Source organism: Gambusia affinis, linkage group LG15, assembly GCF_019740435.1.
Source record: "Gambusia affinis linkage group LG15, SWU_Gaff_1.0, whole genome shotgun sequence".
Classification (NCBI taxonomy): domain Eukaryota; kingdom Metazoa; phylum Chordata; class Actinopteri; order Cyprinodontiformes; family Poeciliidae; genus Gambusia; species Gambusia affinis.
Window position 1 is genome coordinate 24,189,123 of NC_057882.1, and position 25,877 is coordinate 24,214,999.

The following is a 25,877-nucleotide window of genomic DNA, read 5'->3' on the forward strand; positions in this document are numbered from 1 at the left end:
GGTTTTTAATGTCTTAACACTGGAAATAAATAGAAGTAAAGACATTTTTAACATCTTAAAATGTTTAGAAAGAGAAGATGGAAGCGTTTTTAAAAATATTTTTCCCCTTCTCTCTTTGATAATCACAATCATTAGTTGTCTTCCACTTTTTTCCATTTCATAGTTTATGTCAGCTTAACCGTTTTTGTTTCTGTTGTTTCATCATAATTTATTTGTACATATATGGACCATAAATATATCTTCATATTTGTAATTAAATACACATACCAGTATGTAAGATTATTTACATACACATACAGGTGCATCTCGATAAGCTAGAATATCATCAGAAATGAACTTTCTGATGAACTTTCTGATGAACTTTCAGTTATTTCTTCTGTGAAGCTCATTATTTACATTTACTACACTCACAGTGATGTCAAATATTTTAATTTTGTTGCTTACAATTACTAACTGAATTTTCATTTTGTCATTACATTAGAATATCACATACAGGCAATAAAAAAAGATACTTGTTCAGAGTCCACTACCCAAGCATATGTATTTAGAAAGTTAAGTGCAAGGAAAAACTCTGTTAGAAAAGGAGGTAAAAACAAGAATCAAGGTGGTCCTACCAAACTGAACAAGGCAGATAATTTAAAGGTCTACACTAAACAACTTGGGCTTTCTAATACTGACATAAACATACTTTACAGTAGACCAACACTTCTTTATTTAAAAAGTGCATTGCTTTTATTTAATATTTCACATTTCTGGAAAAAAAACGGTTTTGTTTCTGTTGCTGTCAGCTAGAGCTCCACAATGTATTCTGACTATACGGTCAACAGCAACAGAGTACGCAGCATTAAAATCACTCCAAGTTAGCATATTCCAGTTGTTCAAGTATTTTTTCTAATATCAGTCAATGTGAGAGGAATAATTTCTGGATTTTATGGCCATTTGGATACTCCACAAATTGAATTTTTTCCAAAGCAAGTGTCTCACAAGGCTTTGAATGTGGAACAGAGGGAAAAAAGAAGCAGAAAAATGTCCACAGGGCTTTAAAAGTGTCACAAAAATAAAATAAATTCAAATAAAAAAACAGAGAGATTTATCTTTCACTATTGCAAAAAATGGGAATACGTAGTACAAGTTTATAGGTTGTTAAATAAAAAAAATTAAAAAAAATACACAACCCACTTATAAATCAAAGTTTTCCTGAGATTTTTTGATGTTTTTTTTTTCAGGCCGATGAGGAAGGCACGAAGCCAGAGAGTAAGCGATTCAAGCCAGATGATAAAACTCAGTCTCCTCATAAAACCAGCAGTAAAGAGTGAGTATTCTGTCTCTTTGTCCTTATAATGATTCACTCCACTCTGGCCCACTTGGTGCAGCAGCACTAGCTCATTTTGTAAGGAAAAGCAAATGTATTTACAAGCTTTTTCACTTCTCTTACAATTCAGAAAATAAACCCATTAGCATTAAGCGTAAACCCGAAATTCACATGTTATGTGCTTGTTAATTACATCTTGGTCATAAAGTACCTGTAATGTTAACATGTCATCTTCCCCTGTTTTCACTCTAAGAACTTTATAGCTGCAAAATACGTCTGTTATTACAGTTTTATCAGAGCAATGCTTTGTATTCCACCAGGTCAAAGAGACCTTTGGAGAAGAAAGAGGAGCCGGTACCCTCTCCCTCCATATCGGGTCCTCAGCGGACACCCAAGTCGGACCATCCAAGTCGAAAGGGGACGGTAAACCAATCATCCACGTTGCTATCGAGCGGCAGCACGAGTAAAAAAGCGGGTAGCCATGGCAGCAAGGGTAGCTCCACTTCCAAACACAAAAAAGGAGACGACAAGGGACGCGGCACGCGCGAAGGGAAAGTTGATGTGAGGAAGAAATTTTCTCTTTTAATAGTTTTCATATGTCCAAATTTACAGAATCATAATGTTTTTTGTCCATTACTCTGTTTTTCTAATGTAACAAAACAATTGTCTTGTTTTTCTGCAGGAGAAAATATCTACTAACCAGCTGGCTGTGCCTCCTCTTTCCACGGATGGCTCTAGGTCTCAAAGATCCAAGATGGTGTTTGAGGACAGGTAGGAGGATCTGTTTCCTCTGTGGAACAGAGAGATTACTGTGGGTCTTTTGCATTGCCTTTGTGTGAAGCTGCTGGAGGTCAGGGAGGTTGTTTATAGATCTGCCTGGATGACTGAAAAAATCAGGATAAATCCATTATGAAAGACCAGCTGATAGAACTCTGTTATTTTTAGCCTGTTTATTGAAGAGATGTAGCTTTAAAAAATAGTTTTTTAGGAAATTATTAGGCTTTTGTCAATTACACATATTAATAAATTTGTTTGGCCTGCTTATAATTTTGTTTCAGGGTTCATTCAGCTGATCACTACTTGCAAGAGGCTAAGACACTCAAGCACAATGCAGATGCACTGGTAAGAACAATGTTTACTGCTAGAATCTGTAGTGTTTTTATGCAAGTTCTTGTATATTTGAGAGGACTTTTGAAACCAGGTTGAAACAACGTACCATCACTCTCTAAGGAGTATATGACCAGTTTCTTATGATGGCAGGAAAATTATTCTATTTTACTTTGTCAGTTTTAGAATGTAGTTTTTTTTCCCACCTCTTAATTTCATTCAACAACAAAACAAAAAAAACATTGTTTAGTTTCATGTTTTGCACTGTAACATTAAAAGGCTATGGTAAACTTTATAAAGCACATGAATTATCTAAAACTAAACTGCAATATTAATTATACTCTAAATAGTTTACAATTTCATTTAAACAGGAAGAGGAGAGAGAAATCAATATGGTAGATTAGTGTTTGATCTAACGATCAAGCATAACATGAACCAATAAAAAACCCGTCTCTCCTGGTACTGATTAACTAAAATGAGAGCAAAGGAAAACAAAACTTAATCTAAAGACTGCTTTTAAATGCAACTTAACCACAAAAGTAAGTTGATTATGAACCTAAAAGTTAACAAAACTCAGTTTCGACTCAGTAATAGTGATTTTTAAATTCATAAAACAGTACAATAAAAAATTTTACATTTCATTTGGGAAAGCCAGTGTATTTCTAATATGTTTGGTTTCAGCAACTAAACTAATGGTTCATATGACCTAAATCATAAATGAAGTGAGGCCAGCAGCACTGGGTAGATGAGCAATGAATGTGTGTTCTTCAAAGGTCCAAATTAATATTATTTACACAAAATTAGCTCTATGCAAGATGTTTAATCTTAATCCTTATCGCAGTTTCTATGTTTGTTACATTTGATTTGCAAAGGTTAGATATTACGTCTCGTCATTTATTCACATTGTGCTCTCCAACAAAAAGTTGGAGGTCTACTTTAAAATATAATTTTGTTTTATTGTTCTTTTTCAAATTCATGAGTCATAATCTCACTGCTACAGAACCAACATCTTTTAGCTGCATACTCTCACATACATATTTACAAGCTTAAAAATGTTTCAGTTTTGTAAAGTTATTATTTGTACCCTGTTGCTGGAGTCAAATGAACAAAATGTTAACATTTAGTTCTGCATTTAGAGACACAACAAAAGTATTTGCCCCACAATTTATTAGTATTTTGATCACACTCTTACAGACAAACCGTTTTGAAAAGGCAGTGTACTACCTGGATGCTGTGGTCTCGTTCATTGAATGCGGCAACGCTCTGGAGAAGAGCGCGCAGGAAGCCAAGTCGCCCTTCCCGATGTACGCTGAAACAGTGGAACTCATCAGGTTAGTAAAAACACAACAAAACCATTGAGGAATTACTAAACACAGTTTGCATGTGTTTTGTATGAAACTTTGAGTGGCTCTAAAATTTAATGAAGATTGTCAAGTTCTACTGCTCCTGCAAAGTTGAAAATGTTTTTATATGTTTCATGTAAATCTCCTGCTGTCCTTTTCAACTAAAATGTCTGGGTTATTAACCTACAACTCCATCCTGCCTGTGCACTCAGATACACTATGAAATTAAAAAGCTACATGGCCCCAGATGCCACTTCAGCGGACAAGAGGCTAGCTGTCCTTTGGTAAGTGCATTTGCTGACACCACATGATGATGCTTCATTTCACGTGGCTGAAGTGTCCTGAACCCTCAAAACTACTTAGATATGACTGTTAATTTATGGAAATCTGTTTGTAAATAGACTCTTTACGAATTAACGGTCACTCTATTTTTGAGTTCTAAAAGTTTTTGAGTTCTAAAAGTCTTTGTCCACATTTTTCTCTGCAGTCTCAAATGCCAGTCTCTTCTCTATCTGCGGTTGTTCAAGCTGAGGAAAGACAGCGCTCTAAAATACTCCAAAACTCTCACAGAACATTTGAAGGTATTCCAGCTTTTATAAGCTCCAATCCAGTTTTCTTTGGAAAGCTTTCAAATGTCGTAAAATATTCCATGCATGATGTTTTCATCTGTAAATATGCATTTTTCTTTGCACTTAATGTTCTTTCACTTTTTTTTCTTCTGACAGAATTCCCTGAGTAACACCCAGGCTCCCTCTCCTGGATTGGGAAAGTAAGTCATCTGCTTCTGTTTGTTTGGAAATTTTTTCTTATTGTGTAGGAGAGGAGAAATGTTTCTTGCAGATTTTGTGCAAACGTGGCTGATAGATTTTCAGAAAAAACATGATCCCCTTTATCTTTGCATTTAAATATTTACTTTTCATACATTGTCATTTCTTAAAGAAGTTAACTTTATTATTGTATGTAAATTTAAATATTCTGCTACATGCATTTCATATGTAATGCCATGCAAAAGCATTCACAACCACCGCTTCATGATTTCTCATGCTTGCCATAACTTCTAAATCTGAATTTATGAGTAGTTTTGTGAGGCAGTGCATGTATACCCTAAAAAACAGCCATTTTCTGTTTCTGTCTGCAGTAAGGCAGCAGGAATGCCTTCTCCAGTGTCGCCCAAACTCTCACCAGGCACAACAGGAAGCTACTCGTCAGTCAGTAGTAACAGCAGTGCCAGCTCATCTGTGACCATACCTCAGCGTATCCACCAGATGGCTGCCAGCTACGTCCAGGTCACCTCCAACTTCCTGTACGCCACAGAGATCTGGGACCAGGCGGAGCAGGTTTCCAAGGAACAGAAAGGTAAAAGGGCAGGTTTTATAGTTTGTTATTCCAAACTTATCTGTTGTAAGATGTACTTAAGTTGGCTCCAGATGTCATGATTCTTTCATTCATATTTTAATTATTATTTAAAAAAATATAAAATCAGTGCTGAATAAGAAATGCAGACAGAATTTATTAGATAAGGTTTTATAAAAGGTAAAACCCCCAAAGAAATGTCAAAACTCCAAAAGCAAGGGATAGAAATTGGGTTTCTATGTTTTTAGAAAACAGTGGGCCGGTTTTAAAATGACCAGTTCACATATTGGTAAACTGGATTCAGAATCATTCAAATAACTGAATTTATAGTATTAACATCCCTTGAACCTTTTCAACCACAAACTTTGAAGTGTTTTAATTAAAATGTATGATTGACCAAAATAAAGTAGGACACACTTGTGAAGTGGAAAGAATAAGATGCATAGTTTCTAAAATGTTTTCCAAATGAAAACCTGAACAGTCTGATGTGTATATTTATTCAATCTTATTTTCTGTACAAGTTCTAAAAAATAATTACCAAATTATCCTAATTAGGAAATAGTTCTCCTGTATTTGATTATAGATGTTCTGTAAAGACCATCTCCACTATGGTACGTGGTGATGGCAGCATCATGCTATGGGGATTCAGATCTTCAACAGGAAAGAAATGGAAGAAAACTTGTTGGAGACTGAAGAACACTTGAGACATATCATATGGATTTTGAGTAGTTGCTGTGTGACTTTTAGTGTCACAATCTTCTGGCTTTTACTTGATGTTTAGCTGTTACCTGGTGTTTAGCTTTTGTTTGTTTTCTCTTCCTTTCCCAGACTTTTTCTCTGAGCTGGACAAAATGATGGGTCCTCTGATCTTCAACACCAGCAGCATGACAGAACTGGTGCGTTACACTCGGCAGGGTCTCCACTGGCTGCGACTGGACGCTAATCTTAGCCACTAGCGAGGACTTGATTGCTGCAAGCTGCTTCCTCAAACACACACACACTCACACCTCAGCCTTTCATACTTAGCAGCCTGTGCTCAAAGACACAACACGGATACATACTCTGCAAACACAGCCCACCTCTGGTCCTCCATGTATTCTTACATGCTGTTAACCTCTGAGACATATCTCCAACACTGTGTCCATTTTTCTGCACCAGCTTGCCAAAACAACACTGAGCAATTTAGAAAATCTCACACCTTCAGCAGCAACGCATCAAATATCCCAAGAGCTTCTGGCCTCTCTTCACATTTCGACGTCTCTATTAAAGTCTTCAAGGTCTTTTTTATCTCTTCTGCTAAAAGTGCTGTGGGGATTATTTCTTATGAGTACACTAAACCTGTGATTTTTTTTGTTTTTTTTTGTTTTGCTTTTTAGGTTACTTTGGCTTTTAACTTTGTTTTTAAACTTTATTTCACCAAAGTACCTCCCAGAAACACCAAAGGTGCTTTAAAATGACGGTTTCTCTTTATCATTTTTGTGCCTTGTAAATGAGCTACAGGTAAAGTCACCAATAAGATCTGATTTCTTTTTTAATATGTTTTTCCTCACTTAATGGCATTTTATTCATCTTTTAGTAGCAAATTAGGGCTGGCAGTTATACCTTTTTAAAAAAAACAAACAAAAAAAAACAATTTTAAATCTTTTTAAGAGGATTACAGAGATAGTCATTTTCAGCTCTCTGGAGGAAAGGCTAGGGAGGATTCTGACCAAATTTAAAAAATACCAGAATGGGCTTCAGGTGATACAGTCTCATTCAGAAGTTCTATTTTATAAAGGTGTAATTTTATTTGTCCGTCAGTAATTTAAATTCTTATCAAACTGGAGATAGCTTAATCATTTAAACTTATTCTATCAACAGCTCCTGAGAGACACTTTTATCACTACATTGTTTTAGAAATTTTCTCAAGCAAGGGCCACTCCCACATGGTGTTATTCCCTTGTTTTTGATCCCTTTGTTAACAGTGTATTTTTCTAAGGAACTGCAGGGATTGTAAAAGTATTGCAGATTGTGTCCACACATACAATGCAAATGCAGTTATTTATTCTGTAGTTTTTAAAACAAACCAAGGTTTTTCTGATTCGTCAGGGCTAAGACAAATTAAAAGTAAAGATGAGATTTTTTTTTCTTATAAGAGGGACAAATCTTATCATTGACAGAGATTAGCAGTGTTGTATTTATGTGATAAAGATTTTGTATATCTCAGAAAAGAAATATAACGACCACTATAGATTCTATTTATATGCCAAGCAGATCATTTGTCTTTTAGCAAGAGCAAAATGCAAAACTCATTGGGGGAAGTATATGAACGTGTTTGTACTGTTGTTCCTAAGCAATGACATTTTTAAAATTGAAATTATACTTTTCTTACAAGGAAATTGGAGACGCATTGAGTGACTACAGCTGGTTGTTCTCCAGAAATGTTAAATTACTAATGCTAATAAAGCTTATAGTTAAAGATGCACCAGTCAGGCTTCCTATTTTCTTTTAAATCAGACCCACATGTTACGATTTTGACCAATTTGATATTTATTTTCCCTTTCTTGAGGAACATAACATGGAAAACGGGAAACATGTTCCGCAGGTTCTTTGATAAATCCATGAATCAAACCATATGTTTCGATCATTCATCTGTTAATCTCCAAAAAGTTGAAATTCAATTAGTTGACACTTTTACACATTGAAAATAGATGATATTCAGTGAACTAGGAAAAAAAATCAGCATTTCTCTATTTGAGCTGCAGGTTGAGGTGAAAATGGTCTGATTCTGATCTCTGACTGGTGCATCTGTAGTTATAATGCTTATGGGTCTTTAAACGCCATTGTCACTTGAAGAAACTTTTATGTTTGATTCCTAAGACAACATGCGGGAAATCCCAAGCTTGGGTCAAATAGTACTTGTGCTACAGTTATTGGTTGATTTTTCTTGATAAAATGAGAAAGTGCCACAAAGTTTAGAAAATTTATTTAGCTTCTTTTTTAAACCTAAATACTGCTTACTGTTTGGCCCAGCTTGGACCATTTTTCTTGTTGCTTGTATATTTTAGATTTTTCCACTGGCTCCCTGGACTTCTATCGCTAGAGGGAATACTGTTATTTTCTCTTATACTTAAAGAGGAAAAAGTCAGAGGAGGTATTATTTTTGATCTATGCAGGATTTTTACAAAAACAAACAAAAAAATCTTTAAAGGGATAGAAATCATTTTTATGCTTTGGAGTTTTCTTCCTTTTTTCCACCTCAGTGAGAAACCTGTTCAACTCAAGCGGCCAATGCCTTTAGCTTTTGCAATTTTCTGTAATGTTGTATAATATTTGTGTATATATTAATTACTTTTTTTTTATAACCAAACACAAAAGCTGGAGTTGTCTTTTCTTCAGTGGGTTTTGCCGACCCGATCACTGTCTTCATACACTGGTACACTTTGTAAGTTAAGATTTGCGCCTTGTGCTCCTTACACTATCTTGTAGTGAAATTTAAAGACAGAAAATAGCATTAGAACGATCTTTAGCAGTTTTGCTACTCACGCTTATTTATTTTTTTGCCCGTTTGTTTTTTCCGTTTCACCTTCTTAACAATTATTTTAAGAAATAGGAAGATGTAAATGTTTTTGAACTGTTGATGAGATTTCTTTGTAAGTAGTAATTAATCTAACTTGAACAAATCCAGGGTAAGATGAAGTTGTTGCTTTTTTTTCTTCTTCTTTTTGGACGTTCGTTAGGAAGATGTTAACACTTGCATGTTTCTATTTAAATACAGTTGTATAAAATGTAAATACAACATGTCTTTAAGGGTAACTTTTTACTCCAGGTTGGCATTTTTTTAAGTAAATTGAAAGAAAAAAAAAATGCTGTAAATATATTGTGAGAGACTTTATGCACATATTTTTTTCCTTCTCTTCCCCCAAGTTGTTACAGATGAAATCCCAGTGTGTTAACACTGCAAATCAAATTGATTTCTCCATGTTTCTTCCAACGTGCTTGTATACTTTGTCTTCTTCTTCACTGTCTCATGGTATCACGGTCACCACATAATCGGTAACGTCTCTTAAATCCAAATACGGATATTTTTTGTCTTCTCTGTATTTGATATGGAGCTGTGTATTTCATTACGTGTATATTGTTGAGCTCACGTGTTGGATGGATGACATGTACAGTCTGTTGTCTGCTTCCTCCTGAGAAAGAGACATGAATTTTCCGTGCCCAACATGTCTTTTGAAACTGAGGGATTTCGCCTCACCTCAGAGCAGTTGTAGCAGTTTCTACAGTATGTTGTAGAAGAACTTTTCTAAAAAAGAAAAATAAAAAAAAAGCCGTCTCCATAGTGAGACCAGCAGCATACCCAATGTACAATAATCTGAATTTGGCTACTTTTAAGAGAACCGATAGAGATACTATATATGATGGATGCAATATGTTTTAAAGGTACCTGTTGAGTTTGATCTTCAAACTTAGGTTATGTAATTTAAAAGCATTCTTGTGAAGTGAGTATTAATTGTGACTAATGGGAGTCTGTCCTAAATATTCTTTGTATTTTGCCGTATTGAGAATAAAATATATATATATGGATATGTTTAAGCGAATGTTGATTGCTTTATGTGCAAATAACAAATGCTGTGAATTAACTCAAAAGCAATGAAATCCTGTATCCTTACACCAGAAGACAGTCTAGTGCTTTGGTACACCTTTAATACTAACTCAAAAGACAAATCCTCTGCAGAAACGTTTTTCCCTTCCCCTTTCAGCTCATAATTGAGGAAATACAAGTCTTTACCGCTGTCGTTTTGCTGATTCAGAAGCTGAAACTTTGGGAACCACTCAACTGAGCACTTCTAATCACCAAGAACAGTGGCAGATAAAGATTTTTTGTCTACACAGAACACAACTCTTGAGCAGCATTTCAGTAGTTAGTCAGCTGAGCAATGTTAAATTTACATGGCGGTAATTAATAAAGATGGAGAACAAAAGGTTTTAGCTGTTTTAATAGATGTTCATGCAGTATCTGCATAAAAAGCTTGGATTGAAATGGTCCAAGGCACAAATGAAAGAAGTGGCTGTTTGCAACCACCACACCTGCAGGGGTCCTCCCAGGTCTCCAGGACTGCCACAGAGGTCACACTGATACATTTTCTGGAAAGGAATATTGGACTAACTTTCATTTTCTGCTTACCCAGTATTGACTTATGTGCTCTTTAAATTCCTGTTGGGACTTTTTATCAACAAATATTTAACATAAAACATGCAGTTGTACAGTCAGTTAATGAACTATATAGTTTGCTAACTTTGTGCCTAGTTTTACACTATAAAATTCCTATTGGGATGTAAATAACGTGCATTCAAACCTAGATATTAGTTGAACTTTGGTGTACAACAGGAGTTGAAAATGCCTGAGTCAAATTCTCTCTTTAGCTCTACAAGACCTTGTCAGGTTTAGTAAGTAGGTTTTAGACTTGAAATAAGTGCAAATGACTCTAAAGAATCTTTAGCTATTTTATCATAGTCACATTTAATGTGGTTTAAAAGTCCATGTTAAATATTTAACAGACTGTTCTTCTGCAAATGTACAAATTGTACAATTCCTAACTTTGAAACCAATCAAAATATTTCAGCCTTTCTTGTTTAGTATTTTTCCAAATAAAAATTTGTGCTCAGTTAATCTTCTTGTGCATGTAACCACAAAACTATTCAAAGTAGTTTATATAGCTTTGCATTGCAGAGCTTCTTATGAATGATTAGCTTCTCTCAGTTCACAGTGTGCTGACCTCAAAACCTTAACTCTTAATGGCATTATAGCGTTTACTTTTTTCTCAGTTTTTTTTTCTGTTTGAATTTTATTTTATTTATTTACTTTTGGAATATGCACATTTTATTTTAAGAGTCATAGACCATTGGTTAAATTTTTATGCTATCATTGCACTCATCTCACCTTTCTCAGCAACCATAGCACTCTTTTATATTATTATAAAAGAGTGGTAACATCTTTTACCAGTAACCTTGAAACCAATGACTTGGTTTCCAGCACTTCCTATTGCATAAGTATGGAAAAGAGATCTCTGTTTTTGTTTTCCTTCTTTTGATATATATGGCATTTTTATGACAACTAAAGGTAAAATAGTTACTTGATTGTGCTATAAAGAGGTATTTTATGTGTCTGGAAAATACATAATACCGTCAATTTGAAACCTTCTCTTTTGCTGCATAAATTTGGTAATTTTTTTTGTTGATTTATAGTTGTTTGTTCACCCTATCAGCCTTTAGTTTAAAGATTCAAGACTAACTTTACTATACTAACTTTACTACTCAACGGTTTATTGTTAGTTTGACTCGTTAAAGAAATTTATTTTGTTGGTCTTGTTGATCCTTAACGATTATCCTGTCCTGTCCTTATTAAAACAGGAAACATTTTTTCAGTGGTCTTCCATGAGTTATCAACTGACCAATGCCCTTTCCTGCTTTCCAAAGACCCGCCCACCACGGCATTTGATTGGTCTGATGGTTTCTCCGTTACCTTTCAGCCTATTCTCTCCCCAGGGAAGGGAATAAGGTAAGCTCACTGCAAGTAGAGGAAAAGGAAAGCTCATTACTAGCCACACCACTCATGGCGCAGTGAAAGGACTTGTTCCTGTGAGGTCATGCGGTTGTATTTTCGCTGTTTCCATCTCTAGGACAGGCAGCCCAATCGAAGAAAACAAGAAAAGTTATAACAGCCCAAAGTGAGCGCGAATGTTGTCAGGTAGGTGAAATGACTCGGCAGCAGCAGGTGCATATCGGTATCGCCCTTACGTCTCAGTTTCGGTTGTCAGCAGTTGGCTTTTTGTTTAATAATTCACTTACTAAGGGGACATCTATGTGAATGAATATTGTTTACTTTAAAAACATTTTTCAGTTTTAGTTATTAAAGTTGCACTATTAGAAAATCGCGTGTCCTTGAAGTGGATCTACCGTTGCTTTCAGTTACTTTATCCAATGTAGCAAAGCAAATAAATATGTATTTGTCAAAGACTATTATTACTTTTGCTTTACAGTTTCAGCTTTTGTTGCCTTTTATCTCGAAACCTGCTGTGATGACTAGTCGGGCTGCATTGATTAGAAAACAGATAAGAGGCAGGCAAAAACATCTCCACCTTTCGTGATTCACTATTTTCAAACATGTGCTGTAGATAACTTAGAATATACACCAGTCTGATGCAATGGCTGGCGTGAAACACCGAGGACAGCTCTAAATACTGATATAATATTTCTAATTGCTGTACAGTCTGTGTAGCAGAGGAGGCTACTTTACAAGAAAGAAAAACGCTTCCCTTAAACTGATACCTGTCTCTTGAATTATGCACAAGGGGATCCTTTTTTTTTTTTTACCAAATGAGTGGGCTATGTTTTATTTAAAGTGGGAACAAAGGGCAGCAGTGCTTTGGCCAGGGTTGCTGAGAGGAAACCAGACACTAGGGTTTTGTGCAGCGACAGAAATTGATGCACTCATACTGACGGTGCGTTGGTCAGATGGTGTGTGGAGGAGGAGCACACTGAGCTCTCTCTGCTCAGACCGCTGGATGTGTACCCCCACATGCTGTGATACCTGGCCTGCACAGAGACCCTTTTTATTGCATCTTGGAAGTGAAATGCATATATGGACAGTGTCTTGCAAAAGTATACACACATCTTGAACTTTTGTAGCATGTTGTGGAGATAGAACAGTCGATTTCTATATAATTTATTTGGATTTAATGTGATAGACCAATATAAAGCAATGCATAATTAAGAAGTGGAAGGGAAAACTGAAAAGTGTGCAGTGCGTTTGTATTCAACCTCCTTCAGACAATGCTTTAGAGTTTTTGCTAGAGTTAGAACTGCAAGTCTTGCACATCTAGAGCCTGATTGTTTCACAAGATCTTCCTTGCAAAATGGCTCAAGCTGAGTCGCACTTGTTGAAGAACTTATTGGTATTTCAGAGGATTCTCAGTTGGATTTTTGTCTGAACTTCACCTGAAATATTCTAAGCTATTTCAGCGTTGGCATCTCGCAACAGGTTTTTCTTATTTGGCACACATACATCTTGCATGTGGGTCAAAAGGTTTAATTTTGGTTTTAATGTGGACAGGCCACCTCTCTTTACATGTTTGCTGTGCCTCTTACACAGCCAGCTGCAAACAGAACGTTTTATGGCTTCCTTTGAAACATAACATGTACTTGCAACTGTTCAAAAATAACTTTTTGTGGAGTACTTTTGAGTACTGCTAAAATCTGCTTATTCTGTGATTAAATTAAGCAGATTTGAGCTTAATTAACTAATTAAATTAATTCTGATAACAGCTTATTGAGCTGAATTCATGTTTCTTTTCAGATTTCTGAAGTTTTTTGGGATTTTTTTTGTACGCAACACTACATATTCAACAGGATTCCAGCCAATGGTTGCCACAGAAGCACCTGTTGATCCAAGTCTGTTGCACAGTTAAAACAACTGATTGCCCAGTAATGCAAATCCAGTTTGTGGAAATGTAGGAGTATGCACACGTTTCGTAATGTCCAATATTTGGTGGAAGTGATTAATCCAAGCCTAAGTTGATGGGTTTTTTTGTGTTTGCTTTAAGATTATAGAAGAAAGAGGCGGAAACAAAAGGTGGAAGTAAATAGAAGGCAACGACTATAGTAAAATAACAGAAGTCTTGTAAACGTAGCCAGTGGGGTGAAACCGGACCTCTTTCGTCAGCCTTGTTTTTAACCTTCTCTCTTTATCTAAGGAAAGAAAAAGACAAAAAAATTTGAAAAAAGTATTTGTTCTGTGTAGCCATGGTGCTAGATTTAGGCTGAGAGGAAGGGGGACTGTGTGGTGTGTGTTTCAAGCAGTGGAAAATTACTCTTTGTGCATTTGAGCATGTGGTAGAGACTCAGATGTTTACATTCTTTATGTGACCTTTTACTCAGCCCACCTCCACAGGGATGGCCTGGTTTGGTAATGAGGGATCAGCGAAGATGTGCTGAAATGTTCCCTGATATTTGTGAGGAGCTCATGCCAATGACAGCTATGGCCGTTGTGTTACCCTGAGCTGAGTAGGATGTAGCAGGAAGGTGTCGCAACTTTAAATCAGTTAAGAATTCGTTAGTTTTTGTCATTCCAACCCTTATGTTGTTCACACCTTCCTGTAATGGAATCCTCTTCTTTTGAACCTGCATGACGTTTTCAGGAAATAAACATGTTTTTAAGATTCTAAGGAAGGAGCAGAAGCAGTGCATGACTCAAACTGCCTGCAGTCATTCAGAATAAATGAATCATTGATCATATTAAGTGTAAACCTCTTCAGTGAGATTAAATTCTGATGCTGTTATTGCTAGAACCAGGAAACAGGATACACTGAAATGATAAAATAAGATTTAGTTGGTTCTTGTTTGATAACGTTAAAAGTAAAGAGCTCTTGGCTGTTCAAAGTCCTCCAAACACATTATTAGCTGCATGATACATACAAGAAGTTTTACCTGCTCATTCTGGGAGATTATGTCATGAAGAAGTTACTCGTTTAAAGCTTTGCGACGCAATGGTGATACTGTCACCTAATAATTAAACAGAGGAGAGCATGGAGGTTAGTCATCAGCTGTGATAGCCGTTCATCAGCTGATTGTTTGACGATAACGTCCTTGGAAAGGCGGATTAAAAGATTGATGCTTGTTGTAGAAGTTAATGAATGCATACGTGCCATTGCTACAATGTAAGGTGACATCACTGTAGTAACTACTGGAAAGGTCATGTCAAACTCTGACAAGAAGAATAACAGCAGGTTATTCGATTCTGTTGAGTGAGGCCAGAATCCACTGTTGGCTGGCATATTCAGGGTGCAATTTCTCTGCAGAATGAATAAATGATTAAAATACCATGGAAAAGGTTAACCAGCTGGGTGAATGGAAACAGTCGCCTTTTTAATTTTCAAAGAGTTTATTGTTGTGCACTTTGCCCACCCTGTTCTGAGTAGGTTCAAGATTCCTCTTATTTTCTTCTTCTGCCCATTCACATCACTAAAATATGAACTCTCTCTTTTATACGGTCCATTTTTTGTCTTTTTTTCTGCATTTCAGTTTGTGAAACCTGCAGCTTCTAATTGTGATCTATTATGAGACCCTCCCTCTTGTGTCAAGTGAGCAGAAAGGCTCTTTAAACCATATGTAGCACAAGAATGAGGAACATAAAGAAGAAAATGGCCGCCAGAGGTTATTTTTGGATGACACAAGAACTCCTCAGGTTATTGAGTTTGTATTAAAATTTTTGTCCTGTTTTTATTAGTCTAATTACAATTTATTCAAAATTACTTTCCGTGCCACTTTCCATTATGTATTTTATTTCTGTTTGTTTTAACATGCAGACAAAAGATTGTATGAAAATGCATTATAAGTAATGGTTGATATACTTATGGACATTTCAGCAGAAATTCTTAAACATTCAAAACTCAAGAACAGTTATTTTAGAATTGTGTATCTAAAGTAGTGACAGCAGGTATGGACATAGATTAAAGTTAGTCTTTGATCGTGTGGAGTAAACAAAAACACTACTGCCTGAAAAAACATTGCAGTGACTGGCTGACAGGTTGGAGCTTTGACACCACATTGTTGTGGTGTTATCACATTACATCAAGGTGCTGATTGACGAGAAGGAGAAAAAAGCCAGTATCTTATCAGAATACTGTTTTAGATTTGAATACTTTCAATTCTGATTTTTGCTGCTGCAACAAGCTGAGATACAAAAAACATTTTAATATAAACATTTTTAAAAGCTCCACTGCAGTAGGAAGAGTGTTTTTTTTAAATCCTGTCCAACGATAGCAAACAAAACTTATTATTTGTCATATTAGCAATTTTTATATGCCAGTTTATTGGCTAGGCAATGTCTTCTTCTTTTGTCTGTTTTTTGCTGCATCTGTTTTCAAGATGGTGATATAACCGTAATTTCAATTCCTTATTACACAGAATATATATATATATATGTATATATATATATATATATATATATATATACACACATACACCCAACACATAACAGCAGGGTGCAAGATACTGGCAGGGAAAGAATACATGGAACGACACAACCAAGTGGCAGGCATAGTGTACAGAAACATCTGTGCAGAATATGGACTGGAACCCCCAAGATCAAAGTGGGAAACACCTAGTGGAGAATGATCGAGCTAAGATCCTGTGGGACTTCCAGATCCAGACAGACAAAATGGTGAGGGCGAACCAACCAGACATAGTCGTGGTGGATAAACAACAGAGGAAAGCCGTTGTGGTGGATGTGGCAATACCAAGTGACTGCAACATCAGGAAAAAGGAGCATGAAAAACTAGAGAAATACCAGGGCCTAAGGGAGGAACTGGAGAGGGCCTGGAAGGTGAAGACCACAGTGGTGCCTGTGGTCATCGGGACCCTCACCCCCAAACTGGAACAGTGGCTACAACAGATCCCAGGAACAACATCAGACATCTCAGTCCAGAAATGTGCAGTCCTAGGCACAGCCAAGATACTGCGCAGAACCCTCAAGCTCCCAGGCCTCTGGTAGAGGACCCGAGCTAAGAGGAAGAAGAATCACCACCCGCGGTGGGTGAGAAGGGAATTTTTTTTTTTTTTATATATATATATATATATTAGGTTAACACAAATAGTCTGCTGCTTAGAGCATGCATATAGCTTTAAGTCAGTGCTACATTAATAAGAGTGATGATACCCAACTCTTTAGTCATTTTGAAACCATAACAGTTTTTTCCCTTCGTATAACTTTCTATTAATCACATGGTTTTCTTGTATTGAACGCATTACATGGAAAAAGACCAGCAGTATATGGAGTTCAGCATTGTTTGCACACTGATCCTTCATGCCAGCCGGGTCTGTTAAAGGTTCCTCTCATGTTTCACAGATGAAAAGATGTATGTGAGGAGTTATCACTGAAACCTGAACCAGCAGCAGACTCATTAATATGGTTATATCAGGGTAATAAAAATGCATTTACAGCCGTTTGACATGGCTGGACGTACCAGCTGTATGTCTGAATGTGCAAGTAGAAGCTGAGCAGTGAGTCATTTAAATTAGAGCTTTAGTTGCTTATTTTGTTATGTTGTAATGTCACATTAACTATAGTAAGCATTTTTGTTGTTTTCCAACCAAAGTTTATGTGACATTTCTGGCTCCAGCCCTTGAATATTCTTATAGTAGTTTGTTTCTGTAACTATAAAGAAATTAACTAAATAAAGAATACTACTGAATAGAATACAAAGCAAAAAGTCAGTTTAAACACCAGAAAGCAAAAGTTTTGTTCCTTCCCAGGTTGCAAAGTTCAGGTTTTGCTTTCTAGTGATGTTTAATCTTTTGATTAATTGTTTTACAATCTTAGACCCCCTCTTCACCAACATTGCCTTTCCTCCTCCTCTTCTGCCTTCGTCTCTCCACAGAGGTGGGAAACCTTCATTGGCAGCAGTAAAATGACTCCATTGTGATCCGGTCTCCCAAAATTAACCACGGTGGCAGATGAAGTGCTGCACAATGAAGATTAGAAATCACTTGACTCCCGAGTGTGATTATCGGTGCTATTAGGTTGCTGTATTAGGTTCAAAAGCAAGACTGTTAAGACTGAGCACCAGGTAATTTAGGTGTCATTTCATCAGACCCAACAGATTTATAACAAAGGGTGTGGGTGGATATAGCAATTATTGGCCCACGAGACACACATTTGTTCTTTCTCTCCAATGTCTGTTTTATAATATAAACTACAAAGAGGTGGGCTGAATAGGAGAAAGTCCATCCTGCAAAATATGAAAGAATGCAAGTATTCTGAATTTTTAAAAAAATTCTTTGCTATTTTTACTTTAAACTTTGTGCAGAATAAAGGATAAACTTTTGACCAGGTTTTTGAGCCAGTTCAGAAACACTATCTGGAACTGCTGTGACTTTTGTTTTCCTAAGTAATAAAATCATTTTTGCCATGGTGCCAAGAATGTTAATGATTCCCTTCACTTGTGACAAAGTTGAAGAAAGTAGGCCTTAGGATAAAGGTTATTTTTTAATTCATTGTTACTATGTGAGTATTAAAGTCTACTTTCATACCTGCTGAGAGCTAAAATCTCTGCTCTGTTTTTGCTGAAGCTAAATAATTCATAATTTAGATGTGATAAGTAGAGTGAAAGCCAGCACATACCTTTTTGGCAGAGGCATTACATGATTGAAAATGGAAAACACTTAGGTATGAGGTAATCCTTGGGTTGTACTCTATAATTAATTTCAGATTCTGATGCTAACCTCAAGGTAAAATATACCCACTTAAGGGAGGATTTTCTAAATCTTTTCACACAAACCTAAAAGCTCAGGCCTTAGAAAAAATAGTGAAATGAGATACATAGAGATTTTATCAGGCCACATTTTATTTTAATTGGTATGCATTTTTCTTATCTCATATTACACTTTGACGAGTAAAATACCACCTGTGACTCCTTTAACAGATGCTGCCTTGCAGAATAAACTCTACCTAGACAGCCGTCACTGTTTACTTTGATTGCTGTGATGTTTCACAACTTTTTAGAAACTGCAGAAGCAGATGTGCTGCAACGTCTTTTTACGCAGTGGAGAAACTTTAAGAAAACACTCGGTACTCCTCTGACCGAAGGTAACTGATCCTCCGCAGAGGAATGAGTGGGAGACGGTGGAGATAAGGAGGAAATAGGCTCAGAAAAGTTAGATGATTGGATATGGATGAATAATAAGTGGACAGCACTTTATTTACTGTATATCTACTCTGGGAGTAATTGCTTACTTCTAGCAATTAAATTTTTTTCATGATCTAACAATCCTTCAGTCATATTCTTAGAGCACTAGAAAATGTCACCACAAATTTATTTGGATCTTTTGTATCTCTTCTTCCATAAATGGGTTTAAGAAGAACATAAGGTTCCAGACATTTGAGTATGGAGTCTTGATTTTAGCAATGTGTAGGAATCCTGACAAGTTGATATGAATACAAAACTAAAGGGGAAATTGTGGCTCACATTTGGAATTTTTCAAACGTCCTGGGAACATCTCAGAAGCTAAGCAATCTCTGATCAAATCAGAGATTGCTTATGACACGCCTGTTCTGCAGTCTGTTGCTGACTTCTCGGTCACCCTTGTCAGTGGAGTGTGGGGAATGTGAGTGCTAATTGTTAGCTCTTACACTATCTTTGTGTCTGCCTGGTGGATTGGTTTGCAATTCAAATTTCCCATGCAACACTGAGCAAACATTTCCTTGTTGTCCTAAAGGTGCAACTCTAAAGGGCAGCTCATTGTGTACCTGGGCTCTTCACTTCCTGCTTCCTAAAGTATCCTGGCTGGTGTAAGAAGGCATAGTGCAGAAATGTCTGATACTTATATCACACCATATCATAGAGAACTGTGATTTTCAGAGCTTATGTTATTTTCATGTTTTGGTATTTCTCCTATTTGGGCTTTTGTCTGCAAAATACTTGGTTTTGAATGATTCATCGTCTAGTAGATAGGGAAAAAAAGGAAACTTTGCCAAGTATATCTGCGTTTACAGACAATAAGTGCATGCTGTGTTTATAGTAAAGATGTTGGGATCTGTACTCAACAACAGTCCTTTTTTTTAAAACCATAATTGCCTGATATTAGACCGGTTGGTCTGTGCAAGGACTGTGATTGGACCCCACTTCTACATCTTGTTTTCTTCCGCAAACAAGAACAAAATTCCTCCTCCAGGGCATCCAACAATTCAGAGAGGGGAAAACACCTACTTTCAATAATTTAGAGTCTCTAAGGGGAAGATTTAAAAATTTTCTCTAGAAATAAAAAGTAAGGTTTTATGTTGCCGTTCTAATTAACTCAAGCCTTACAGTAAAATTGTTTTCCTGAAGGGTTTTTAATTAAGGGTGGTTGCTTACAGTTGCAAGTCATGCGCTCAGAATTGGCGCTTAGGCATCTGCAAAAATCGCCTGTGGCACGTCATTAGGTTGGCACCTCTTTCCTTGTGTATTCTTCTCACTTTGGGATTAAATATGTAATGTTATTATGTAAGAGGTATTGACGCTCAATCTTTGTCCTTATGATATAACAACTTCAAGATGAGCTTATTTTTCCAGTCAGGTTGTGGGAGGAGAACTATCTGATGACAAAACAAAACTGAGCTATGTCTGGGGAAAAGGTGGTTTAGACCAACAGCACTCTCAGGTAGCATTAGAACTGAGTGGGAATTATTCACTGATATTTAAAGCTGTGACTTCATATAGCTGGCTTTGTGTTGTATGAAAATTTTTGTTACATTTGGAAGAGTCCCACTCATTGTTCTTTCATCAGTTATCAATGTAGACTAACAGCAGGTGAGTGGTGAGAGCACTGCACAGGTATCTGTATGAGAACAGAGGTGTACACTGCAAAGGTTATTATAGTTAACTAAAACCAATGAAAACTGATAGTGAGAAAATATTTTCGTTAAGTGAAATAAATAAAAATGGTAATTAATGGGGAAAACTATAACTAACTGGAACTATATTTTGCATTTAGGAAACTAAATAAAACATGCACATTTATGAATATATTAATTAGCCTTTCAAACTGATGGGAAATACATTTTTTTCCACCCATCACAGAGTTTATGTCAGCTGTTGGCAAATTACGACACTCAATAATTCTCCTGGCGGCGTTTGCGTTGGTCTGCAAAATGGCAGCAACTAAAAGTTGGTATTGTTGTTCAACAATAATTGAATAATTTTTTTTGAAAATGGTATCATAACTCAATTGATTTATACATAATCACAACTATGCTTCGACCTTTTTGAATTCTACACCTAAAAATTACTCAAAGTATGAAAAAACTAAAACCACTTCTATAACTCACAAAAACTAAACTCAAAACTGAACAATATTTAACTAATAAGTAATAAAAAGTAGCAAACACTCTTTAAAATTACAAACAAAAAGTTACAATGAAATAAAACTAAACTAGAATGAAAACCCCGAAACTAAAACTAAACCTTGGTATCCTATTCTGTACTTAAGATTTTCTGTGATAAATCATCATATTGTAAGATGGACATGTTATGCAGCTCTTGAAAGAGAAAGAATCACTTTAACAAATGTAGTAAAACATGGGTGTCCACCTAAAGTGGCAAACCTGACGAGGGGAGCTGTATTAAGAAAAGCAAACAAGAGACACAAGTAACTCTGGAGGAGCTGCAGAGATCCATATGTTACTGGGGACATGGCCAACATTCAGAAGAAGTTACTTTATTTAGAAAAAACAAGCAAAAAATAAGCTTTTGCTTAAACATACAGTCAGAGCTACAAGATAATGATTTAGATCAGAGAATAGACAGGAGCTGGATACACATACTGGGCACACTTTCCTACAAAATCCCAACAAAATACATGAGTTTATGGTTTTATTGTAACAAATTATGAACTACATCAGGGTTTATGAAAGCCATTGTAGGGCACTGTATGTGAGAACACGTTGTCCGACTGAGTGGGGCCATTGTGTAACTGCTAACTGCCCAAAGCTCGGCTGAGTTAGGTAAACGGCAAACACAAGTATGCCAATGGGGGCCGGGGGGTTAATCTTTGAATAATATTTGCATATTTGGTTTTTACCAGTCAAATGGAGGCCTGTGTCCTGATTATGAAAACCTGTTTGAATTGCCTGCTTTACCTGCTCCACCTGCTTATCCAGGACATTCCTTTCAATGTGCTTCTGCCAAGCCCCCAAACTTTCAGAGATAACACACTAGCCACCATGTTGCCATAAAGTGTTATGTGTTTGGCCTGATGGTAGATTTTGTTACTCTGTTTGCTTAGCTAGCAAAGATAGTACATTGTTTGGCTTTATAGTGCTTATTGTGTCAGATTTTGAAATTGTCTAACAAGCTTATCACAGTTTTTGTCATGGACAATTGTGGAATGAAACAAAAAAAGGTTTTGAAATGGACATACCATTTTGGGAAACAAGGTGTGGTAGAGAATGAGCATCATTTAAAGAGCCTATGGTTTGATTCCTAGTTCAATCCATTTACTGCATGTCCTAAATATTTAGGACATTGTCTGCTTATTTTTAGTAGCTTTCTTCTAAGCTACTGATAAGCAGGCAATAACCGAGGCCAGAAAATGGGTGCTTTTGGGTTTTTTAAATAAGATAAATAAATATATAATTTTATTCCGATCTTCATCTTTGATCTCAGATTACTATCACAGATGTGATGTGTTTTTTTTTAACATGTTTGGGGTTTGCACAGTATGACAATCTTGAGTGAAATATTTTTTCTTAATTTTAAACAGAAAATGAATAGGTATTCCTACTGTAGCTGAAAAATGTTACGTATTGATTATTACAGTTGTGAATAACAAAAACAACAAGAGATGAACACCAACCACCCTTTGCTTATGGAAGGATAAGATGGTACAGATTACTGATGTATGTTATTTTAATTTTGATTCATAGATGCAGAAATCTAAAATAAATGCCTAACAAAATAAAGGATTAGTATTCAAGCACATATTGCAGAGAATAATATATCAATTTGACAATGTGTTTTTAATAGAGTAACACCCATATAAGAATCTAATAGTCAGTATTACAGTTATATGTCCATGTTTTTGGTGGTTGGAAATGTTCCTTAACTGCTGATTTAGTTTTTCATGTCAGCTTAGAAAAACTGGGGAAGCTTTCTTTCAGCCAACTTTCCAGCAGTGTGCAGCAACTGCCCGAGGAGCGCATTGCTGCATTACTCTATGCGCTGTTCAGCCGGAGAAAACTCCGCTTGCACATTTGTTGAGTAGCACAGCTTCACACACTCGATGAGGCCAAACAACTTCCAGTGTAATTGATCTCCTCCAGTCTTAGAGCGCCTGTATGCTCTACATCACAAACCCGCTAAACCTTCAGTAAAAATAATTTTAGAATCTGACCAGGGATTCAGTTTTATGTCCTGATTCATAACTGTCTGAGATAACCCTTTATTTGAGGGAGGTGTGCATAAGAAAGTGCCATAAACATGATATAACATCTGTCAGGAACATGATGGAGTCTTCATGAATGTTTGACTGTTGTCATGAAGTGTAATTCCATAAATAATAACACTTTAAATGAAAAGTTGCATTAAAAGTTGCTTTTAAAGGGCTTTACTAGCATCAACTTTGCATTAAAATGTTATTATTTACCGAAATACACTTTCTGACAATAGTCATACGCATTCATAAGGGCTCCTAAAAGTCAGTCTTAAGCACACCCCTTCAAATAAAGTGTTACTCAGTCGGGAAATTAAAGTTGTTTTGCCATCAGTTTAGTTTTGTCACTAGCAAGATTTTTAATGCAAAAGTAGTTTTTCTGCTTTATAAAAATGGAGAATTATCTGTTTATGACTTAAATTTACAATTGGATTAATCTGTGTTTGAATCATCTTTTAAACCAGCTGGAACTTTTCTTGTACGAAAAGCCTTGCAAGGATCCTGCAGAGTCACAGAGTCACTGCTGTCATAGAGGAGGCTCAGGGGCCTCTGTGGGTGAGTTTCTTTGTGTCTGTGGTCAGCTGGTCTGAGGGCAGTTCATTATGCAGATGGCTACCGGAGCCTGAGCTAACTGCTGCAGCTCTCTGATATGCAGAATCCTCAGTAGACGTCTCAGTTGATTAGCTTTTAAACTTTGAACAGACAAATTAATTAATTTACCAGAAAAGTTTAAAGTGTAAAAAATGGCTTTCATTTTTTTAGTATGTTCTAACCTCATCCTCTTTTATTTCTTAACAAATATGGCTTAATAGTAGAGATTATAGTTTTAACATCAGATGTCTGAATGCCATACTTGTTTATGTAATTTAGATGTATTTTTGATATAATTATTCTCTCAAAGAATTTATATGTTTAAAAAGGACTAGACTCATCAAAAATGAAAATAAATGAATCTTTACCCCCAATGTTGAAGGATAAAGTAAGAATTTCAACCTCCCTGTTTATTCCTCAGACAAAAAGTATTCAGGGACAGTCAATAGGTTAAGGCTAACTAAAGAAAGCAGTTTAAACTCTGAATCAGCAGGTTTCTCCAGAAGGATAAACTTTTTTCTCAATGATGGAGACTTGCCCGTTTTTACACAGGAAGTGGATCAGTTGTTGTTATGCTTGCTGTCTCCTGGGCTTCCCTCTGGGGCAGGCTTCTCTTTGCTCTCACTCTTCTTTGTCTAATATATTTTTCATATACATACACCAGCCAGGCTTTTCCTGATTTCCAAATCTGTGTCTTATTTCTTTTAAATTGAAAAAAGTGCCTCAAGGACATGCTATTTGGTATTTAGATGGTGGAAAAAAGAGAACTACTTAGCTATGATGCATTGGACTTGTTGGGAAACCCCCAGTTTTTTCAGTTGACTGTTAACTGAGGGTAATTCCAGTTTCTGGCCATTAAATGACACATTTCTAATTTGTTGTCATTCATTTAATTCTGTACATTGTTATGATGTAATTTGTTGTAATGATTTTGAAACCTGAACCAAATGTAATAAATGTCACCTTTTAATTGGTATTGGATTTTGTTTTACTCCAAAAGGCATGCACGTTTACATCAAATGCCCATCTACACACAAATAAAAGCCGGCGTCCTGAAGCTGTGAGCTATTCCAGTACTGAGGAATTTCTGCAGTATCCAGTTAAACTTGCTGTGGTCGGGTCAGGTTGCAAACCTCTGGGGGTCCTTAATACAAAAGTAATTGTGTTCGCAGAGGCCGGATGAATATAATAAGTTTGTCATTCACCGAGTGTTGTGCTCATTTCTCAGAAAGGGATAATGTAGTTCCTGGTTAATGGTTGACCAAAGATGATACAGAAAAAATGCTATTTATACACTTTTGATTACCCCATTGTATCGTGATTGTGTTGTTATGTAACCATGCTGATGGCACTTTGCACAGCTGCAAAGACAGAAAAAATACATATTGTCACAGTTAAAAAGCTCACACATTCTTTACTGTAAAGTAAAGTGATATTTACAAAGTTTTGTAAATATCACTTTCTCCAGCAACCTGCAGCGACTAAATAAAGTAGAGTAAAGGTCTCTGCTGCTATTTGGGCCAGATCTAGCCAGGAATGTAGAGCTTATTAGACTGTGACAGCTTGTCTTGGTCAGCTAGAGATTTTAGACACTGATGTGAGCACTGCCCAGCAACTGGCAGCCATGGTTTCCCTCTGAAGCATACATGATGCAGACATAATTAAATAATTTTTTTCTGTGTTGACACTGACTTTGGAGGAAAAACTGTTGCAGGTGTTGGTGCCTTTCCCTTTCCACGCTGCCGGAGGCTTTGCTCTGTGAGCGCTCGACGTCCCACAACTTCCTGCTTTGCTTAACCGGCTTCCTATGTTTCTGTTGGATTAGGAAAAGGAATTATCTCTTTACAGGCTTATTGGAAACTTGATGCCAGAAGTAATGTCATAGCTGGACATTTTGAAATTTAAACTGGCTGTTCTAACAGTTTTTTAGTTGGTCAAAGTTTGTGTGAGATCAGCCACTTATCTGCAAACAGTCATATAAAGTTCTTTAAAGTTCTTCTTTGTTGCTCTTCTTGGTTGTCATCTCCAGAAACTCATGAGTCACGATGACACGATGAGGAGAGTGAGTTTAGGTATACACTTGTTTCTTTTGTTTGTTTCTTTAGTTTGTTTCCTCTGCTACGCCTGGCTCCTATTTTCTTTTATGTTGTGCAATTTAGGATCCCCTTTCAGCAGATCTGAAAGAAACTCCAGTCCACTCAACTGATGAGATTTATCAGTGA

General features: G+C 36.3%; 2 protein-coding genes across 6 annotated transcripts in view; both read left to right on the top strand.

The window, feature by feature from the left end:
- aff4 (AF4/FMR2 family, member 4) overlaps positions 1-9,681 on the top strand; it is a 31,957-nt gene extending 22,276 nt beyond the window's left edge. For both annotated transcript variants that reach the window (XM_044141636.1, XM_044141635.1), the window contains exons 12-21: positions 1,227-1,312; positions 1,633-1,873; positions 1,995-2,083; positions 2,371-2,434; positions 3,614-3,750; positions 3,975-4,046; positions 4,250-4,343; positions 4,488-4,531; positions 4,901-5,118; positions 5,944-9,681. In XM_044141636.1, coding sequence (XP_043997571.1) covers positions 1,227-1,312; positions 1,633-1,873; positions 1,995-2,083; positions 2,371-2,434; positions 3,614-3,750; positions 3,975-4,046; positions 4,250-4,343; positions 4,488-4,531; positions 4,901-5,118; positions 5,944-6,071 — 1,173 coding nt within the window. In that variant the 3' untranslated portion in view covers positions 6,072-9,681. The remainder of the gene's footprint in view (positions 1-1,226; positions 1,313-1,632; positions 1,874-1,994; positions 2,084-2,370; positions 2,435-3,613; positions 3,751-3,974; positions 4,047-4,249; positions 4,344-4,487; positions 4,532-4,900; positions 5,119-5,943) is intronic.
- Positions 9,682-11,563: 1,882 nt separating this feature from the next.
- shroom1 (shroom family member 1) overlaps positions 11,564-25,877 on the top strand; it is a 31,264-nt gene continuing 16,950 nt past the window's right edge. For 3 of the 4 annotated variants that reach the window (XM_044141640.1, XM_044141641.1, XM_044141638.1), the window contains exon 1: positions 11,663-11,845. The gene's annotated coding sequence lies outside the window, so the exon portion shown is untranslated. The other variant, XM_044141637.1, reaches the window with a different exon arrangement.